We start from the raw sequence: 16,197 nt of genomic DNA, 5'->3' as shown, positions 1-16,197 counted from the left end.
TTTGACGTCTTGATCCCCTCCGAGAACTTAACAGGATCGCAAAGCCCTTGGAGCGGCTTTTCCCGGTGAGCCGGGTTTAGGCGCTCGGGCTCCGGCCGTAATCCGCCCGCGCAGCGCGGAGGGGCGGCCCGGCGGGCCCTGCCCTGCCCCGCCGCCCCCGCCGGGCCGCGCCGGGCCGGGCTGCGCTGCCGGGGCTGCCGGGGCTGCCGGGGCTGCCGGGGCTGCCGGGGCTGCCGGGGCTGCCCGGCTCCGCGGCCGGGAAAGGGTCCGCGCTGGAACCGCGTCGGGAAGGGCAGCGCTGACCGCCAGCGTCGCTCGAGGATCTCGGCCCTGGGGCATCCGCATCCCATAGACAGGCGGACGGTCGGACGGACGGACGGACGGAGCTCCGGAGTTGGGGTGCTGCGGAGAAAAGCGTGGGCAGGTGAGTATGGAAGAGCAGGTGGTAAGCGTCCCTTTCTGTCATGCTCGGAAGAGCGAGATCACGTCCTACATCGGACTTCAATTCCAAACGTTAACTCAGAAGCTTGAAATGGAAACGTAACTTACAATATTTATTTAGTTAGTTAGTTTTAAATAAAAGTATTAATTTGGTTAATTGACACAGAGTTCTGCATACTCACAATCAAATTGTGTTCAGGACACGAATCCATACAGAAGTGAGGCCGAGAGGCACTTACACCATTCCTGTTGAATGATGCTTAATTTTACCAGTTTGATTGATGTGTCTCTTAACTTCTCTGCAGTCTGGTGGCTGTGGTGTAAGAGGAGGTTGCTTATACAGGTTGTTTCCTATATAAAGGAAATGCTAGCAAATAATGCAAGTAGTGAAAGGGAATAATTTTCCAGTGCTTCCCGGTGTTCCCAATAAATTTCCCTTGGTTCTAGCAGTATGACATCTTTTGCAAAACTCCTGTAGTGTAATCCAGGCCATAGTGTGCCTGAGAATATGCAAGATACAATAATAGTTATAATCAGAGTCTTTCTCTAATGGAAGGTCCACTCACTTGCTGAGAGGAAAAAGTCAATTACCTGAATGTTACAGTTCTCTGGAGAAAAGATGTTAAATGTAGATGTTGGTACCTGTTGAGTGTGGACACTTTTAACTATATTTGGTTTTCCTGATTTATAGCTGTTGCATTCAAAGTAAGTAGTGAGAGGAACGTTGTATTTAAAATCTGTAATTTTCATTGTTACAGCTAAGTAAAGTGTAGTTTCAGATGTTACAGGTTTTGAAATAGCTTTTCCTTCAGTCAGCAGGTTTTTTTCCTCTGGTATTGTTTATGTAATTTTCTTTGAGTATGCATGCTAAAACGATCTGATTAGGAAAATACAGGTGCAGGTGATAATGGGACTGTCAGGATGTCTAATTAGCAAGGGTAGTCACAGTAAACATGCAGCGAACAACTTGAGGGAAGAGCACATCAGCGTTAAAAAAGTATACAGCGTCCTTCCATATCAGCAGCTCTCAGCTTTGCCTTCTGTGTATCCCAGCCTTTGTCATCCAGTTTGCACCCAAGCTCGGTCGTTTCTGTTCAGCGTGTTGTCCTGCAGCCTTCTCCGATGTTGCCATCTCTTTTCATTAGCATCTCTTAAATCCTCTTCTGTCGAATGTCTTGTTACTGCTTGTGAAACGTGACGGAATTTACCTCTCCAGCTTGCCTTCCCTAGCCAAGTGGAATAGCTCCAGTGGTTTACGTAATGTGGGCAGGGAGTGAGTTTGAAGGGGTGACATTCACGTGCACGTGTACGCACGTGCGCACATGGAAACTTACATATATCTTTTATAGACATGCATTCAGAAGTGTAAAGCTGCTGTGTTTTAGCTGTATTCATGCCCCTGTTATGTTCCCTTTTAAGAGTTATCTTGGTAAATGAATGCACTGACAGAGATATTGGCAGAACTGCTGAATTTCAGACAGAGGCTACAGAAGCCTTGCACAGAGCTTATTTGCTGTACAGAGACATGGGTGCTGGGTACCTGCATCATGTTAGTCCATACCAGCAACAGAAACAATATGATGTAACTTGATTGTCTAGTCAGCTATAATTTGTAATTTACTGCGTTTCAATTTACAACATTATGTTCAGCATTCATGGCTAGTTTTTCCTAAATAGTTTCCAGTCTAAAAAATAATAAATTCGTAGAAAATGGTCTGCAAAAAAAGTTTAGCAAATCTTTGAAAATTGAACTGCATTACTAATAATTCATAGATATGGAAGGGAAAATCAATTCAAATAACCATTTATTCTAAAGGTTATTTTGGTACTACAAGGTGCCAGGGACTCAGCCATCAAATAGATCAAGGCTAATCTTGTGCATTTCATTCTAAAACTATAAATTATACATACAGGCATATGCAGTGCTGTGTGGAGTATATGTACATCCTAGAGTATCTGTAAAAGGTATTTGACAGATCTTTGGTACTGAGGCTACTGGGCTATGCATGTAAATTATGTTCATTTTCAAGAGATGTCAGTGCTCATAGACTGTGGAAAATGCAATATATTGTAGCAGAGAGTAGTAAAATTTGAAAAGTGTGTTTTTAAAGGAGGTCCTAGGATTTTTAAGAATTGTTGATTCAAACTATTATGCATAATGATTCATGAGAGTAAGGTGGTGCAGCTTGCTGATTATTTTTCCAACCCTTGGGTTTGATCTAGTAGCCTTCATATACAAAGCTGGTTTCCGTGACAGTGTGCCAGAGTCCAGTCTGCAGGTTAATTTGCAAACCTCCAAGTGGTTGAGGAAGAAAGTTGGACCTTGTCTTCACATCGCATAGTTACTTAAAGATCCAGTCTTTGATGTCCATTTGTTGCCTGTTCTGGTCGTATCATTGGAGCTGCAGGCTGTCACACGTAACATACACAAGATACCAAATGTACAGCTGAGCTACAACTATTACCAAGTGATATAACAAGGATCATGTAGGTGGAGGTCAAATCCCAGAATAAATCCCAGAGTCTTAGCAGGGTTGAACCTGAGCTGCTGTGTGAGGATTTAGAATGTGTCTTAACTGAAATGATGTAAGTGATCCTATGCAGCTTATTACTGCTTCCATAGCAATAAATGAAATGTTGAAAGCCTCAAGAACTACAGAATTTTCCTACTACACAAACACATAAGATCCATTATAAAATTGTATGTAAGGTCATCTTTTACTTTGTGCTGGTGAAACATATTTCACCTTGAAAATCTGGTTATGAATTCTGTCATATTTTCCCTCAGTAGTCCTTTTAGTCTAAATAAATAAGCTTTGAGAATATTAAGTGGTGGTATAAATAGCTTGATCCGCCATCACTGCTTGATAAACGACTACATTTATTTTGTATCAAACATATTAATTCTTGGTTGGTTAATGATTTTGAATTAAGTTAGGGTGAGTTAACATATTCTGCCCCAAAGGGGAACTGCTAGAGTAGCCCAAATGTGAACTCTCAATGCTCTTGAGAAGGAGACTATAGTAATTCAAAGTTCTTTCACAGATATTTGACAAGCTGCACAATTCATTTTGGTGGCTTAGCTGATGTCCATCCACTTCCTAAATTTTATATAATTTATAATATTAAAATGTGTACTTGGATTTTTATCCTACTGAGTATGTGTAAAATTGTCTGAAACACAGGACAAAAAACTGCTCAGAGGCCTTGCAGTGTCCAAATAGCCATGGGTGCTGAAAACAGACATTCCTGCTGCTGCTCCAGTGTATGTCCTCACAGCACTGAAAACACCTGAGAAAGTTATGTGAGAATGTATCCCATAATCTATTGCTAGCAGGCTCTGGAGAAAGGAGTAAAACTGTTTTGACTTGCTTAACTTGAAGCAGACTCAAAAAGCTTCTCATCTTTGAGGTGCAGCTGCTCAGCACAATGCAATTTGCTGCACATGAGTGAACAGATTTGAGAAAGAGGGGAGTTATGTCTATCCGTTGGGTGCCACCTCTTTTTGGCCTGGAGTTAGATGCCCGGTTATTTTCAGTCTCCCATTTTAGCTTCAGTCTTTTCATATTGGCTGGCGTATGTAGCTCCCTCTTAGAGCCTTATTCCTGGGTACCTGAATTTCTGGATGCCTGCTTTAGGATATCCACTGGATGGCACAGCTCCTTAATTTAGATACCGCAGCCTTCATACCTCTTGTTCTAAGTCTTAAAAGATGTGGTTCTAAAGAGATAAGTAGAACATGACTTTCAAAATTAGTAAAGGCTTACGTGAATCTGAAGTTTTCATATGTCACTTGAACTCGTATTTGTTGTCAAACAACTCGCTGTCTTGATAAAACAAGTCTTTTATACCAGGCAGTGCATATTAAATAATTTGACACAAAACATCAGTTTCTATTGAATTCAAAAGGAAGAGGATAAAAGAGTACATGAACTATTTGCATTTGAAGTAGGCAGTGCTATCATTGATGTATAATTTGTTACATTTTTAGTAGGATAATACGTCTTTATCATTTAGCTCTAGTTTCAGTCTCAGTGATTTAAGCCCTGAAAAGCAATATCCTTGAGTGTGGAGTTATTTATTATTCATCTCTTTCAGGTTAGTACAATTGGTAGCAAGGACAGAAAGACTAAGTGGGAAAGCATGTTAAAATTCTGCTTAAGGCATTGGTAAAGATGTCAATCTTTCAAGAGCTAGGAGGGTTTCTGGTAAGTTTTATTTTACTGGGTGACTAGATTGAGGCTCAGAGAACTATCCGTCTGTCTGTCCATCTGTTTCTCTTGTTCAGTTGCTTGTGGGCTAAAGACCTGTTCTAAAGACCTAACATGGATTTATCAGACTTGTCAACCTTTAGGTAATCAAGTTTTACTCTCAGTGTAATTACTAGTTTTAGATATTCAGAGTAGAGAGTGGAGTTCCCAGATAGCAGAGATTTAATAGAAGGCAGATACCAATGTGTGGTGGGTGCAGGCCCCTGGGGGGTGGCAGGGTGCTAAGGGGCCCTCTGTAAGGAGCAGCCAGGGCTGCCTGTGCTGGACACAGATGTCTCCAACTGATCCCCTGCAGCCAAGATGGTGGCAATTTGGGGGAAAAGCACTTCAGAGTGAGTATAATGCCATGAAAACAGTGTGTTGGGAATGAGGTGGGGGGAAGGGTGAAAAACAGTTCTGCAGACACCAAGGTCAGAGAAGAAGGAGCAGAGGTGTTGTTCTAGGCACTGGGGCAGAGATTCACCTGCAGCCCATGGAGGGGACCATACTGGAGCAGACATCCACTGTGGAGGACCCTACAGTGGAGCCAATAGCTATTTCCTTAAGCAAACTGCAGCCCGTGAAGAGGAGCCCATGCATGAACAGGTTCTCCTGCCAGGAACTGTGGCCCATGGAGGACCCACACTGGGGCTGTTTGTGGAGGACTGCAGCCTGCAGCAAGGACCCACCCTGGGGCAGTGTCAGGAGGGAGAAGCAGCAGTGAGGAAGCATTATGGACTGACTGCAACCCCCATTCCCCACCCACTGTGCTGCTGGGTAGAGTGGATGAGGTGGAGGAGTTGGGAATGTAGGGGTGAAGTTGAATTTGGGGAAAAAATGAAGGGTAGAGTTGTTTTTGTTTCTCACCATCTAACTCTATTTTAATTTGCAATAAATTAGTTGAATTTTCCCCAATTTGAGCCTGTTTTCCCTTTGATGATAATTGGTAAGTAATATTCTTGTCCTTTTCCTCGACCCATGAACTTTCTCATCTTACTTTTTCCTGCTGGGCTGCTGAGGAGGGGCAGTGAGAGAGCAGCTGGCTGGGCGTCTGGCAGCCAGCCAGGGCCAACCCACCACACTACTGTAACAACTATGTTTCTAAATACAAAGCTGAGCTCTACTCACTTCTTAAAACTCCCTGGTAAGAACCAGTGTTTTGGTGGCAGTTTTGGCATTGCAGGTCCCAGACAGTTGAAGCTGTCTCTCAATGGCCATGCAGAAGGTGTTTGCGGAGCCTCACGGCTCTGCAGGACTTTCCTGCTGATTCCTCCTGATAGCTCATGATCAGCTGCTCCCTAGTCAGTCACTTGCCAGATTTTGGATCCACTGTTGAAATGCTGATCTCCTCCCTGGACTACTGAACACATTTATCGTTAGGATTCTTGGAGGCCTAGAAGGAACAAATATTTCTCCTTTATCAGATAGCCAGTAATTTGTCAGAATTCTATGGGCTTTATGCAGTGCCAAACCGTGTTACTTCAGGACGTCTCACCAGCTGCTCTGTACCCAAATTGCTTCATTATTTATTTCTATCAGTCCTGTGTTCAGTCTCCCTCCACCACAGCTGGGCACACATAACACACTTTGATCCACTGTCCCTACCTCCTTCCAAAAATGCATGATTGTATTTTATTGCTTAATAGTAGAGTTGTGTTTCTGTGAAATGTTCCCCCCCTCCTTTCCTCGTGTAGAGTAAGAGTTCAGAACACACTGTATATTGAGTGTGAACTTTACAGCTGAAATTATTGTAACGGATCTGAAATGAGCTCCAATTTTACCTATATATTTTTATTTTATTCTTCATCTTCCTAGGGTGAGCAAGACCATTTTTCTTTCTCTCCCTTCTCTATGTCCTTAATCATTCTTTCCATGCTTTTGTTCTGCTTTATATTTCTGTTCAAGAGAAGGACTAATAGTGTTCTAGATAAGTCTGCACTGTTGTTTTGTGGAACAGTTTTAGTGTACTTTGTGTCATTAACATTTTCCATGTATATATTGTCAGTTATTGTGTCAGCAAGCCTGCCCAGCAGTGAGCAGGGTGTCACTGAGCTGTACGTGTATGGTAAGTTCATAGGATGGTTTGAGTTGAAAAGGACCTTAAGGACCATGTAGTTCCAACCCCCCTGCCAGGGGCAGGAACACCTTCCACTAGACCAGGTTGGTCCAAGCCCCATCTAACCTGACCTTGAACACTTCCAGGGATGTGGCGTCCACGGCTGCTCTGGACAACCCGTTCCAATGTTTTACCACCATCACAGTGAAGAATTTCTTTCTAATATTTAATCTAAAACTACTTTCCCTTCAGGTTCCCTTTCTGAGAGCATATGGCCCATTTGGAAGCATGCATGTAAGGCTGTAGTTTACACGCTTGTCACCTGCATTCATTGATTTCCATTTGCCTGTGTTGCACATCACTTGTCATCAAACTGAGAAGTTGATGTAGTTGTTGGGGGTCACCCTGAAGTTCCTTGCACTCCTTTTGTTACTCCTGCCTATAGTATTTTTTTCCATACTGAGGTATTCTTGTATCACCACTCCTTCTTTTTGTCAACATCATTAATGACAGATTTTCCTATGGGGCCCTGAGGAATACTGTTCTTAAACTTCTCCAGTGGTGAAGGGAGCTGTTTAATCCTGTTCTTGCTTTCTGTCTTCTCATTTTAAATCCAAAATAGTATTTGGCTTCATATCCTATGACTTGTTTTGTTTCTTTAGTGGCATAGCTTTTGGAAGTCTAAATAAGCTTTGTGAGTGTTTGCTGTATTCAGTGCTTCCACTGGCATACTCAGGCCTTTCGAGGAGATTTGGAATATCTAATTCCAGTATCTATTAATAGGGTTTAAGTCCAGACTAGTAATATCTAATTTCAGGAGATTAGTAACATCTCAAGAAGCCATTTCAGTTTTAAGTTCAAAGAAATACTATACTTTATGGTTTTTTAACCAAACTTTTGGGAGCTCATGCACAAGTGTCTGGAAATCCATATGTCACACCTACAGTATTTGAAATACAGAGAGACATAGTTCACTAATCTCCAGATTCAGGAGCAAGGTGTCTTCTCAGTGAGAATGTTGTTGGTAACAAATTATCTACATCATCCCAAGACTTCAGAAGGGTTTTATTAGCTCATGATTTTATTGTTTCAACAGTTTTATTGTTTTAGCAGAGTTATTTATTTTGTTGAGATATTATAAACCAGGTGACCCTTGTTGAAGAACTGCCAGAGGTAGACATCGATCTGATTGTGAATCACCAGAACTGATGAGTGTTACTGTTGTGGTAGGTCGTCAAGATCTTAACTCAGTACTAACTTTGTGCTGAAAATACATCTTTAGAAGAAGGGTTAATGCTTTGTTACTTATGAATCGTTCTTCTTTTCCCACCACTAAGCTTTTAAAACCTCGAGTTACGTTTTTAGCGTAAATTATCTGCACTTTAGAAATTAATTATTCTGAGTGAACATTCCAATCTTAGACTGGGTTGAAAGGACTCAATTTTTTATATCAATGTGTAAAAAAAATGCATGTTTTTCCCCAGTAAAACTTCAGTTAACCAGCATGAACAGGGCTCAGTTTAAGGCGAGACACAGTTAGACATTAACTGACTTACACTGAGGCAAAATTAGTAATGGGAAATACTAATCAAAATTTCAGGTGTTAAATGACACCCAAGTGATATTTCTAGACTAATTTTATTATTTCTGGATGAACCCCACCCCATTTTAAATTTTAAAATATATGAAATAATTTTAAAAGTTGTGTATGATTTCCTTTAGTTGTCTAGAAGTTGAGGGGAGGGTAAGTTGGGTATCTGTTTTTTAAGAAAGTGGATACATAACATAGTTCTAGTCATGGATTATGACCTTTGATTCAGGAACAATTCAGGACAGAAAGTTAGTTTCTGAAAGATCTTTGTTTCATTTCCTCTTAAAGGTGAATATTGTGTAGTCAGTGAGACAGAGGATTTCAGGTGAAAAAGAGACAGTAGGTGGGAGGGAGTTAACTGATCCTAAGAGAATTTCATTCTAGTCGTATCTCAAACAAAAAAGTTTCTTGAAGGGAATTTCAAAACTTAAATTTTTCTTTTTTAAAAATTCAAAGCTTTCACTGAAAGTCTTTCACTCCCTTATTTGTAAGACTCTTGTCTTGAGCCTTAAAACTTGTTTTGCAAGTGATAGATGTGATCTGAACTTGGAAAAGCATTGAAGGTCAAATCTGGAAAGGAATTCAGATCAATATCATAAAACTTGTAGGAGGTGAGCTGCTAAATATCTTAACAGAGACTGTCTTGAAGCAGTATAATAAAAAACGTGAGTATGTGTTTAGTGCAGAGTTTTAATGATATAGAATTATTGCATGGTGTATATTAAGCTGAGGGGTATTTTTGGAATAAAAAGTTTAGTCACAAAATAGATAAAATTAGCACAAGGGAATCAATGTAAAGTGGAATGGGTTGTCCTAGCACATGTATTATCTGGCTATTTTTGCTTGACTTTCTAACTGTAACCTTTTTCTAATGAGATTTTCTATGCAATTTAAGTGGATAGTAGTAGGTATCCATAAAGACCAGAAACTAAAAAGAATAAGGTGTCTTGTAACCCTTTTTTTAGGTCATGATGAATCTTCTTTGTTACAATTTTACTAGCACATTTTTTTTTCTGTCTACTGCAAGTAAATCAAGCAACATGTCATATGTGTGTGTAAATATCACTGACTATTATTCAAATGGTTGAAATTGCTTTTTGCTGTTCTACTGTTTTAATAAAGCACTCTTTTTAGCACTGAGCACATTTCTTTTGCAGTCTTCATGTTTTTTTTCCCATTTCAGCTGTCGTTTAGATGTTGATATGTAAAGCAAAATGGCAAAAATCAACACCCAGCACTCCTACCCTGGTATGCACAGACTGTCTGTCAGAACTACTGACGAAGATATTGAAAGGATTGAAAATGGCTATATCAGGTAATACATTCCTTTCAGCAGAGTCAAGAGGACAAGATTGCTGCATGATCTGTGGAACTCCTCTAGCACCAGGAGTAGGAGCTAGAGCTATGGGAATGTTGTGTCATCTTGTTGACCCTGTGCACTTAACTGACTTTAACAACGTGTATCCAAGTACTGAAGAGACAGACACAGGGGAGCTTGTCATGGCTTGTAGTTCTGGAATCAGAAACTGTACTAACTCAGGAATAAAGCCCATTTTCATATCACTGGGAATTATACTAACTCGATAAGGAGGAACTTCTTTCTGAAGGTCCTGTGCTCCTGACAGAGTATGTGGAATTTGGTGGAAAAAAAAGATCCTTTCAGCACCAGGGAAGTTTTTTTTAAAAGTAGCCTCTGCAAATTACCTAGTTCCTGTGATAGGGAACATTTGTAGTGTATAAAGAATATCAAATTTTTGTACTGGATTTTCAGAGTCCATCACTGTACAGAGGAAATGTAATACATTTCCTTTACAAATGTAATACAAATCCTTTACATTTGCCTTCCTGTTTTAATAGTTTTAAAGTGGCTGTTTAAAATGTGCCAGTGAGCTTGCACTTATGCTTTGCACAGTACCAGTCATTTCTCTGAACTGGGCAAACCCTGCTGGGCCTGCAGGAAGGTGTCTGATGATCCACAGCATCTGTACAGGCTGGACAAAATGTTCTGCTTTTTTCTTGTTATGGTCAACCACCTCATCTGTGCGGACCTTGTCAGACTGTTTCTGGCTGTTCAAATGTGTACCCAGACTGGAACACTCAAACTCCTGCTGGGCTGATAGGACTGCCTGCTTTATGAGGATTTTTGAATTGCATGCCCCTAGTGTCCAGTATGGGTGTGATTCCTGCCCTGTTTGAATTGGTCCTTTTTCCCTTTTTGCTTTGCTTACATGATACCTTCTGTCATGTGGGTGTACCTCCACTGGTGGAAATGGAGCTGCTTCTGTTCTGCACAGTATGTCTTGCTTGACTTATTTAGATTTGGAAGAGCCATGTCCCTTTGTCTCTGTTTACAGTGATATCTCAGAGACAGGGAAAACACAGAAATAAATTTGCATCTTCCTTTCCTTTTTTGATGTCTTATTTGCAGAGGATATCGGTGATTGGCAGCTCACAGAATGGAATTACTGGTGGGGATGTGAGAGTGGGATTATAAACCTTTAACTGTAGGATTGAATCTCTTTGGTCATCTGCAATTTCAGAGGCAATGTCTTGCTTTTGACAGATACAGGGACTGAAATATGAACTGCATTTATATCATCATGATGGTGGTCGTAAAGAAGCATTAATTTAAAAGAAATTTGCTGGTATCAGCATTAGTTACAGGAGTTCTTTGAAGATAAAAATATTTGAAAAAGATAAAGATATAAAAAGACAAACCACAAAAAGATAAAAATATACAAGATAAAAAGATACAATATTACTCTTTTAAAAAGATCTTATATTTAGGAGCTTTGGATTGCCCAAGTGATCGCTTGTAAGTATATACAATACCTTTGTAATACCACTCAAAGAATTTTGGTACAGGTTTTTTAAGTTCAGTTTTGTTTTAGAATATGTCTGTACCAAAAGATAGGTTCCATCCAGAATTTTAGCCCTTTTATTTTTGTAGCAAAATATACAACTACAGACATTGGGAAAAAACCACCAGGTTTTGTAGAGTAGCAAGTGTTTCTTCTTTGCCATTGTCTTCTTTCAGCTCCTATAGTTACCTATAGTTCAACAAAGCAATTAAACACACTACTTAGTTCTCATTAAAGTTAGTGGGTGTTAAATTTATGCTTAATGCTAAAGATGCGCTGTAAGTGCTTTTCTGCTATGAAATGAGGCGTTATCAAGAAAAAGAATTTGCTGCAATAGTTAACGGAAAGCTGCTCCTAGTCTTTAAGCTGTCGTTCTCATATATACTGGAGTAAGTGACTCTTGTGCCCATATTTTTACTCTGTAGCGTGTTATGAAGTTGCTTCATTTTGTTAAAACAAAAAATCAACAAAACAAAAAATAACGAATGAGTCTCCATTTTAAAAATCCAGCCTCTGCAGAGAAACAGCTCAAATAGGAGAGGCAACACATTAGCCTATAGACACAGGTTGCCTGTCTAAAAGTTGGGATTCAGCTGTGACCTGAAGACATCTGGATTTTGGTGCCTTTGTGTGAGAAGGTTCCTGCTGTTATGAGTGGAGATGTAGTCAGTACTCCTAGTGAGCAGCACCTGGGAAACTCTTGAGCTTACCCTGGAGCTGAATAATTCTTCAGGCTCATTTGGCTCTGTTGATTATAAGAAGAGGTATTAAGTTGACTAAAATAGGCATCTAATGCTATTTGAGATACCATAGGGTATTTGAAGCATTTAGATGGTGCTCGTGGATGTGAGGAGAGATCTGTGTTCTCGGGAGAGGTCTGCTAAAGTATTTTGAAGTGTTCCAAATGGTACTAGACTCCTATATTGAGGCAGTTGAATCAAACCCTAAGATAACCACTGACTATAATGAGAACTTAGATACTTACTAGGCACTGCCCAGCAGCAATATTAGAATTTATTGCTAAGATCACACAGAATGTGTATTTGTCTGTAAACAGGAATGGAAGTACTTAAAAATAGCCATGGTAGTGCAGTCTAAAAGACTGACTAGTTCAGCATCCTTTCATCAGCAGGTCTGTAGGCAACTGCTCTAGGAAATAGTAAAAAAGGTGGGCAAACTCTACTACATCCAGCTCAGGAGACTTCTTGAGATGAATGCAGGCTTTGTGTATCTGGCAATCCATAATGAATTTCTGTTCCATGAGTTCATTAATTGTCCCCCAGAAGCCATGTTAACGTTGGCAGGCACAATATTCTCAGCACCGACAACATAAACTAGGTTATAAAAGTTTTCCAATACTAAGCAGTGTCTACTGGTGTTTTGTAATTAGAAGAGAGGTAGAAAACAGTTAACAAGTTGAGAATCCTGGGACTGTCGGGATCTGTTTTTAGCATTGTTCTTTGTGTAGAAATAATAAAATTTTAATTCTGTGTTTGTCAGTTTCTCAGCTTTGAGTGCACCCCACAAAACTGAGCTGCTAATTATCTTTTTGTGGAAATTGAAAGTGCTGTTGTCAGTTCTTAGGAAGACACTGCAGCTATCATTTCATTATATGTCAGTATTTTCCTGGCAACACAGATGAACAGACTCATGTGAGAGTTCACATTTGCGTTGCAAAGGGGGAAAAAGTGATCCTTTGAGATCGTGATAAAGTCTTGTAAAAGTAAATACTAAAGACCAAAAAACACAGAGAAAATCCTAGGAGTACCATAAAAAAAAATTCAGAATGAACCCTCATAAAGTCCAGGTTCCAGTGAAGTATATTTCAAAACTTGTTTTTCTCAAATGCTAAATTTTTAAGTGCTAGTAAATAGTCTCTTGCTTCTGAGCTTACTGGAACGTATGGCAGAGCCTCCACTGACTTTAATTCACATTGGATGGCTCCAGAAAAGTAGGAACATGGGGTTATCAAACATATGCTATTTTACTAGGAAGAAGACAATTTGCTGCCCTGTTTCATGATGTAGTAGGTGGAAAGAACTGGTTGGGGTAAGTCTGGTGAAGGCTATATGGAATTCTTACAAAACAAAATTGCTTTTGCAGAACCCATTCACTGTGTGAGGATGCATCTTCAGAACTGCAGGGAGTCATTTCTGTGGAGGGAAGACATGTATCTGAATCCCAGACGAGCTCATTCACAGGCAGGGGAGCAATGGCAAGGTAACATTCTGACCAGCATTAAATTTGATTTGTTGAAAGAGACCACTCACAATTTGGAGGCAAAGAAAGAAGAGCCATCATTTCCCAAAGAAAATGGATGAAGTCCTGCTGAAGAAAGTCTAAAAGAAGTAGCAGACTTTGCCTTTGACCTTGATTCTGTACTCTTCACTTACTTATTGCTAGTAAAAATCTTAGAATCTGAGAGATGCTGAATAAGCCCACACAAATTTGTCAAATATAAACCGTACTTGGTTTAAGCATAGTGTATTCCAAAGAGCAAATAAAAAAAAATTTTACAAAACTAGGGTAATTTCAAGAGTGTTGTTTACACTTAAGCCTTTTGTATGGCGGAAAATAAACTCGTATTTCTCTGGTTGTCAGATGTATACCACCATGTATAGATTACAAAGTGTGCAAGAAGTTGAGTTCAGATGAAAAATGTTTATAGGTGTGTGTTTTGTGTAAGCATAAAGCACATGAGTATTTAAACTCATGCTGAGAACTTCCTTTTTAATCTTTATTTATATTGTTCTTTACCCTTTCTCAGAATAGTTTGAATTACATGTGTGTCTAGCTACAGCTAGGTATGCTCTGAATATACAAGGAAGTTTCTGATGAAAACAGAAATGCTTATCAATTTAAATATTATGGTATCATAACATGACCCTTGAATGCAAATTCTCAAGGACCTAAAACAAGTGCATCTGATGGACTTCTCTGAGTATCTCCCTTGGAGATGGAAAGGCCCTCATTGACAGGAATATTCTGTTGTTCCTGCAATGCTGATACAGTGGACTAGGAACTAATGTGTGAGGTATTTTCCTGATCCACTGCAAAAGGTGATCTATGAAATTGTGGGAAGTGACCGGGTTTACACTGTTAGTCCATCAAGTTTGATTTCATGGCAGGTGGAGAAGTGGAGAAAAATCCTCCTGGGCTGCTGTTTGTGAGGCTGTTTTAAGGCATCTTACATTCTTGTCTGGTTCAGTCGATTCTGTGTGTCTGTTCCACGCAGGCTGTCACGATTTGTCTTATCTGTAAGGTCATGGGCCGCAAGACATTTGCATCATGAAGACCAAAGGCCTGATTCTTTCCTGGAGCGTATCAGAGGACCAGAGCTCGTAGAGGTGTCCAGTAGGCAAAGTAACATCCGCTCCTTTCTGGGTATCCATGAGCGGCCTGGGGCAGTAAACAGGTAAGGTGTGGTTATACTTTAAATGAAGATGACTGAGGTTATGGTATTTTCTTGGTAATTAGGATCCAAGTTTTATTTTAAGAAGAGGGTAAGGAGCTTAGCATGGGAAATGCTGTCCGGGAATCGTCATATAACTGAAGTATTACAGCTTTCAGCAGACTTCCTCTTTCCCCCTCAAATGCACTGTGGCAAAGATCTTGAAGTAAAGGATTTTGATCATACTGCTTCAGGCAGAATGATTTCTCAGAACTGGAATTTCATCATAGGCAAGCTGTGCAACTTGATGTTGCTAAGCTCATCTCTACTGAGGATGAATGTGATTTCTATTTCAAGAATCAAGAATGTTGCTATCTATGGCTTTTCAGGACATTAATATTAATACACATTATCTGCAAGTATTAGGAAACTTCAAACAAGCAGTTGTGCAAACATGTCATTGCTTTGTTATACCTCCTCAGGAGTTCATCTGCTAACACTACAGAAGGCTTCTGATGCAGAAATGACAAAATCTTTTGGCTGCTGACTTCACTTATTACTACATACTCAGTCTTTGGTATTGAAGACAGGTTCAGTCTTACCTTATTTTTTTTTCCCAATAAAGCAACAGAGGCTTGCAAAAGAAAACCTAGTTTTTTGACTTACTGGATTATTATTGCTTTCTAGACCTATTATCCAGTATTTTAACTCCAGCTAGAAGAGGCAAAAATGAAGTCCCAAAACAAAACCTGACTTTCCGTTTGGCATTATGCTTTGAACCAGAGACTCCCATTTTTAATTTTCTTTTTTCTCTGCATAGTTAAAGATTGTTAGGTAAGCAAGTAATAAGTCGATTTGTTTCGAAATCTCAGCTAGTCATTCAGATTAAAGCGACGATCTTTGAAGGGCTGTGCGTGGTACAGGTTACCTTGATTTGTTGTGGTCCAGTACAGCCTTATTATCTTCACTTGATCTACTCCTTGGAAACTCAGCTCAAAAGCACATATTGAATTAGCCAGACTGTTTTCTAGTTTCTCAGATGTCCGAATCAGTAGCCATTGATCAGTAGCAACTGCAGATTTGAAGTAATTAGAGAAGACAGCATTGATCCTGGGCCAACAGGCCTCTACATAAGGCTAATCAAAATGAATTTGAAAGTATCCATCCTTGCCTTCTCAGTTTTACACTGATATAAAAACTGATATAACAACTTCTAGTTGTTGTATCCTGAAGGCTTAATTCTGCAGCCATGGTAGGTATGCTCATTGCTTTTCCACAAGCCTTGACAATGCATCTGTGAAGAAGAGTTGAAAGGATTGAAGAAAGCTTAAAATAGCGACCCCATGAGTAAAGGGCTAAAAATAGTGAGGTGCATATTGCCATGCACTAATACACCTAAGAACAAGCTTCAGGCATCAGATGTGGTCACAAATGGGTATGTGAAGCACATGGTAAAAAGAAACTGGTGCCTTGAAGCAGTTATGCAAAGAGGCTTATCACAGCAGTCAAAGTTGACCTGCCTAATCTTATCAGTGCAAATGTGAGGAGTTAGCAAGTTAGCCTGTCATGTCTGTAAACACGTGCATGAAATACCAACAGTCTTTACA

The 16,197-nt window shown here is 40.0% G+C and overlaps 1 protein-coding gene across 4 annotated transcripts in view; it reads left to right on the top strand.

Moving 5' to 3' along the window:
- The first annotated feature begins 290 nt into the window (after positions 1–290).
- CNGA3 (cyclic nucleotide gated channel subunit alpha 3) overlaps positions 291–16,197 on the top strand; it is a 28,187-nt gene continuing 12,280 nt past the window's right edge. For 2 of the 4 annotated variants that reach the window (XM_050331610.1, XM_050331606.1), the window contains exons 1-4: positions 291–424; positions 9,522–9,653; positions 13,303–13,419; positions 14,435–14,614. In XM_050331610.1, coding sequence (XP_050187567.1) covers positions 9,553–9,653; positions 13,303–13,419; positions 14,435–14,614 — 398 coding nt within the window. In that variant the 5' untranslated portion in view covers positions 291–424; positions 9,522–9,552. Of the gene's footprint in view, positions 425–7,938; positions 7,974–9,520; positions 9,654–13,302; positions 13,420–14,434; positions 14,615–16,197 lie in introns of those variants that run through there. The other 2 variants (XM_050331609.1, XM_050331607.1) reach the window with 2 other exon arrangements.

The sequence above is a fragment of the Myiozetetes cayanensis genome, unplaced genomic scaffold (genome assembly GCF_022539395.1).
Source record: "Myiozetetes cayanensis isolate MyiCay16 unplaced genomic scaffold, myiCay2020 scf5-8, whole genome shotgun sequence".
In the NCBI taxonomy this organism is placed as follows: Eukaryota; Metazoa; Chordata; class Aves; order Passeriformes; family Tyrannidae; genus Myiozetetes; species Myiozetetes cayanensis.
The sequence above is the reverse complement of the archived record's forward strand: the minus strand, read 5'-3'. Positions and strand labels throughout refer to the sequence as shown.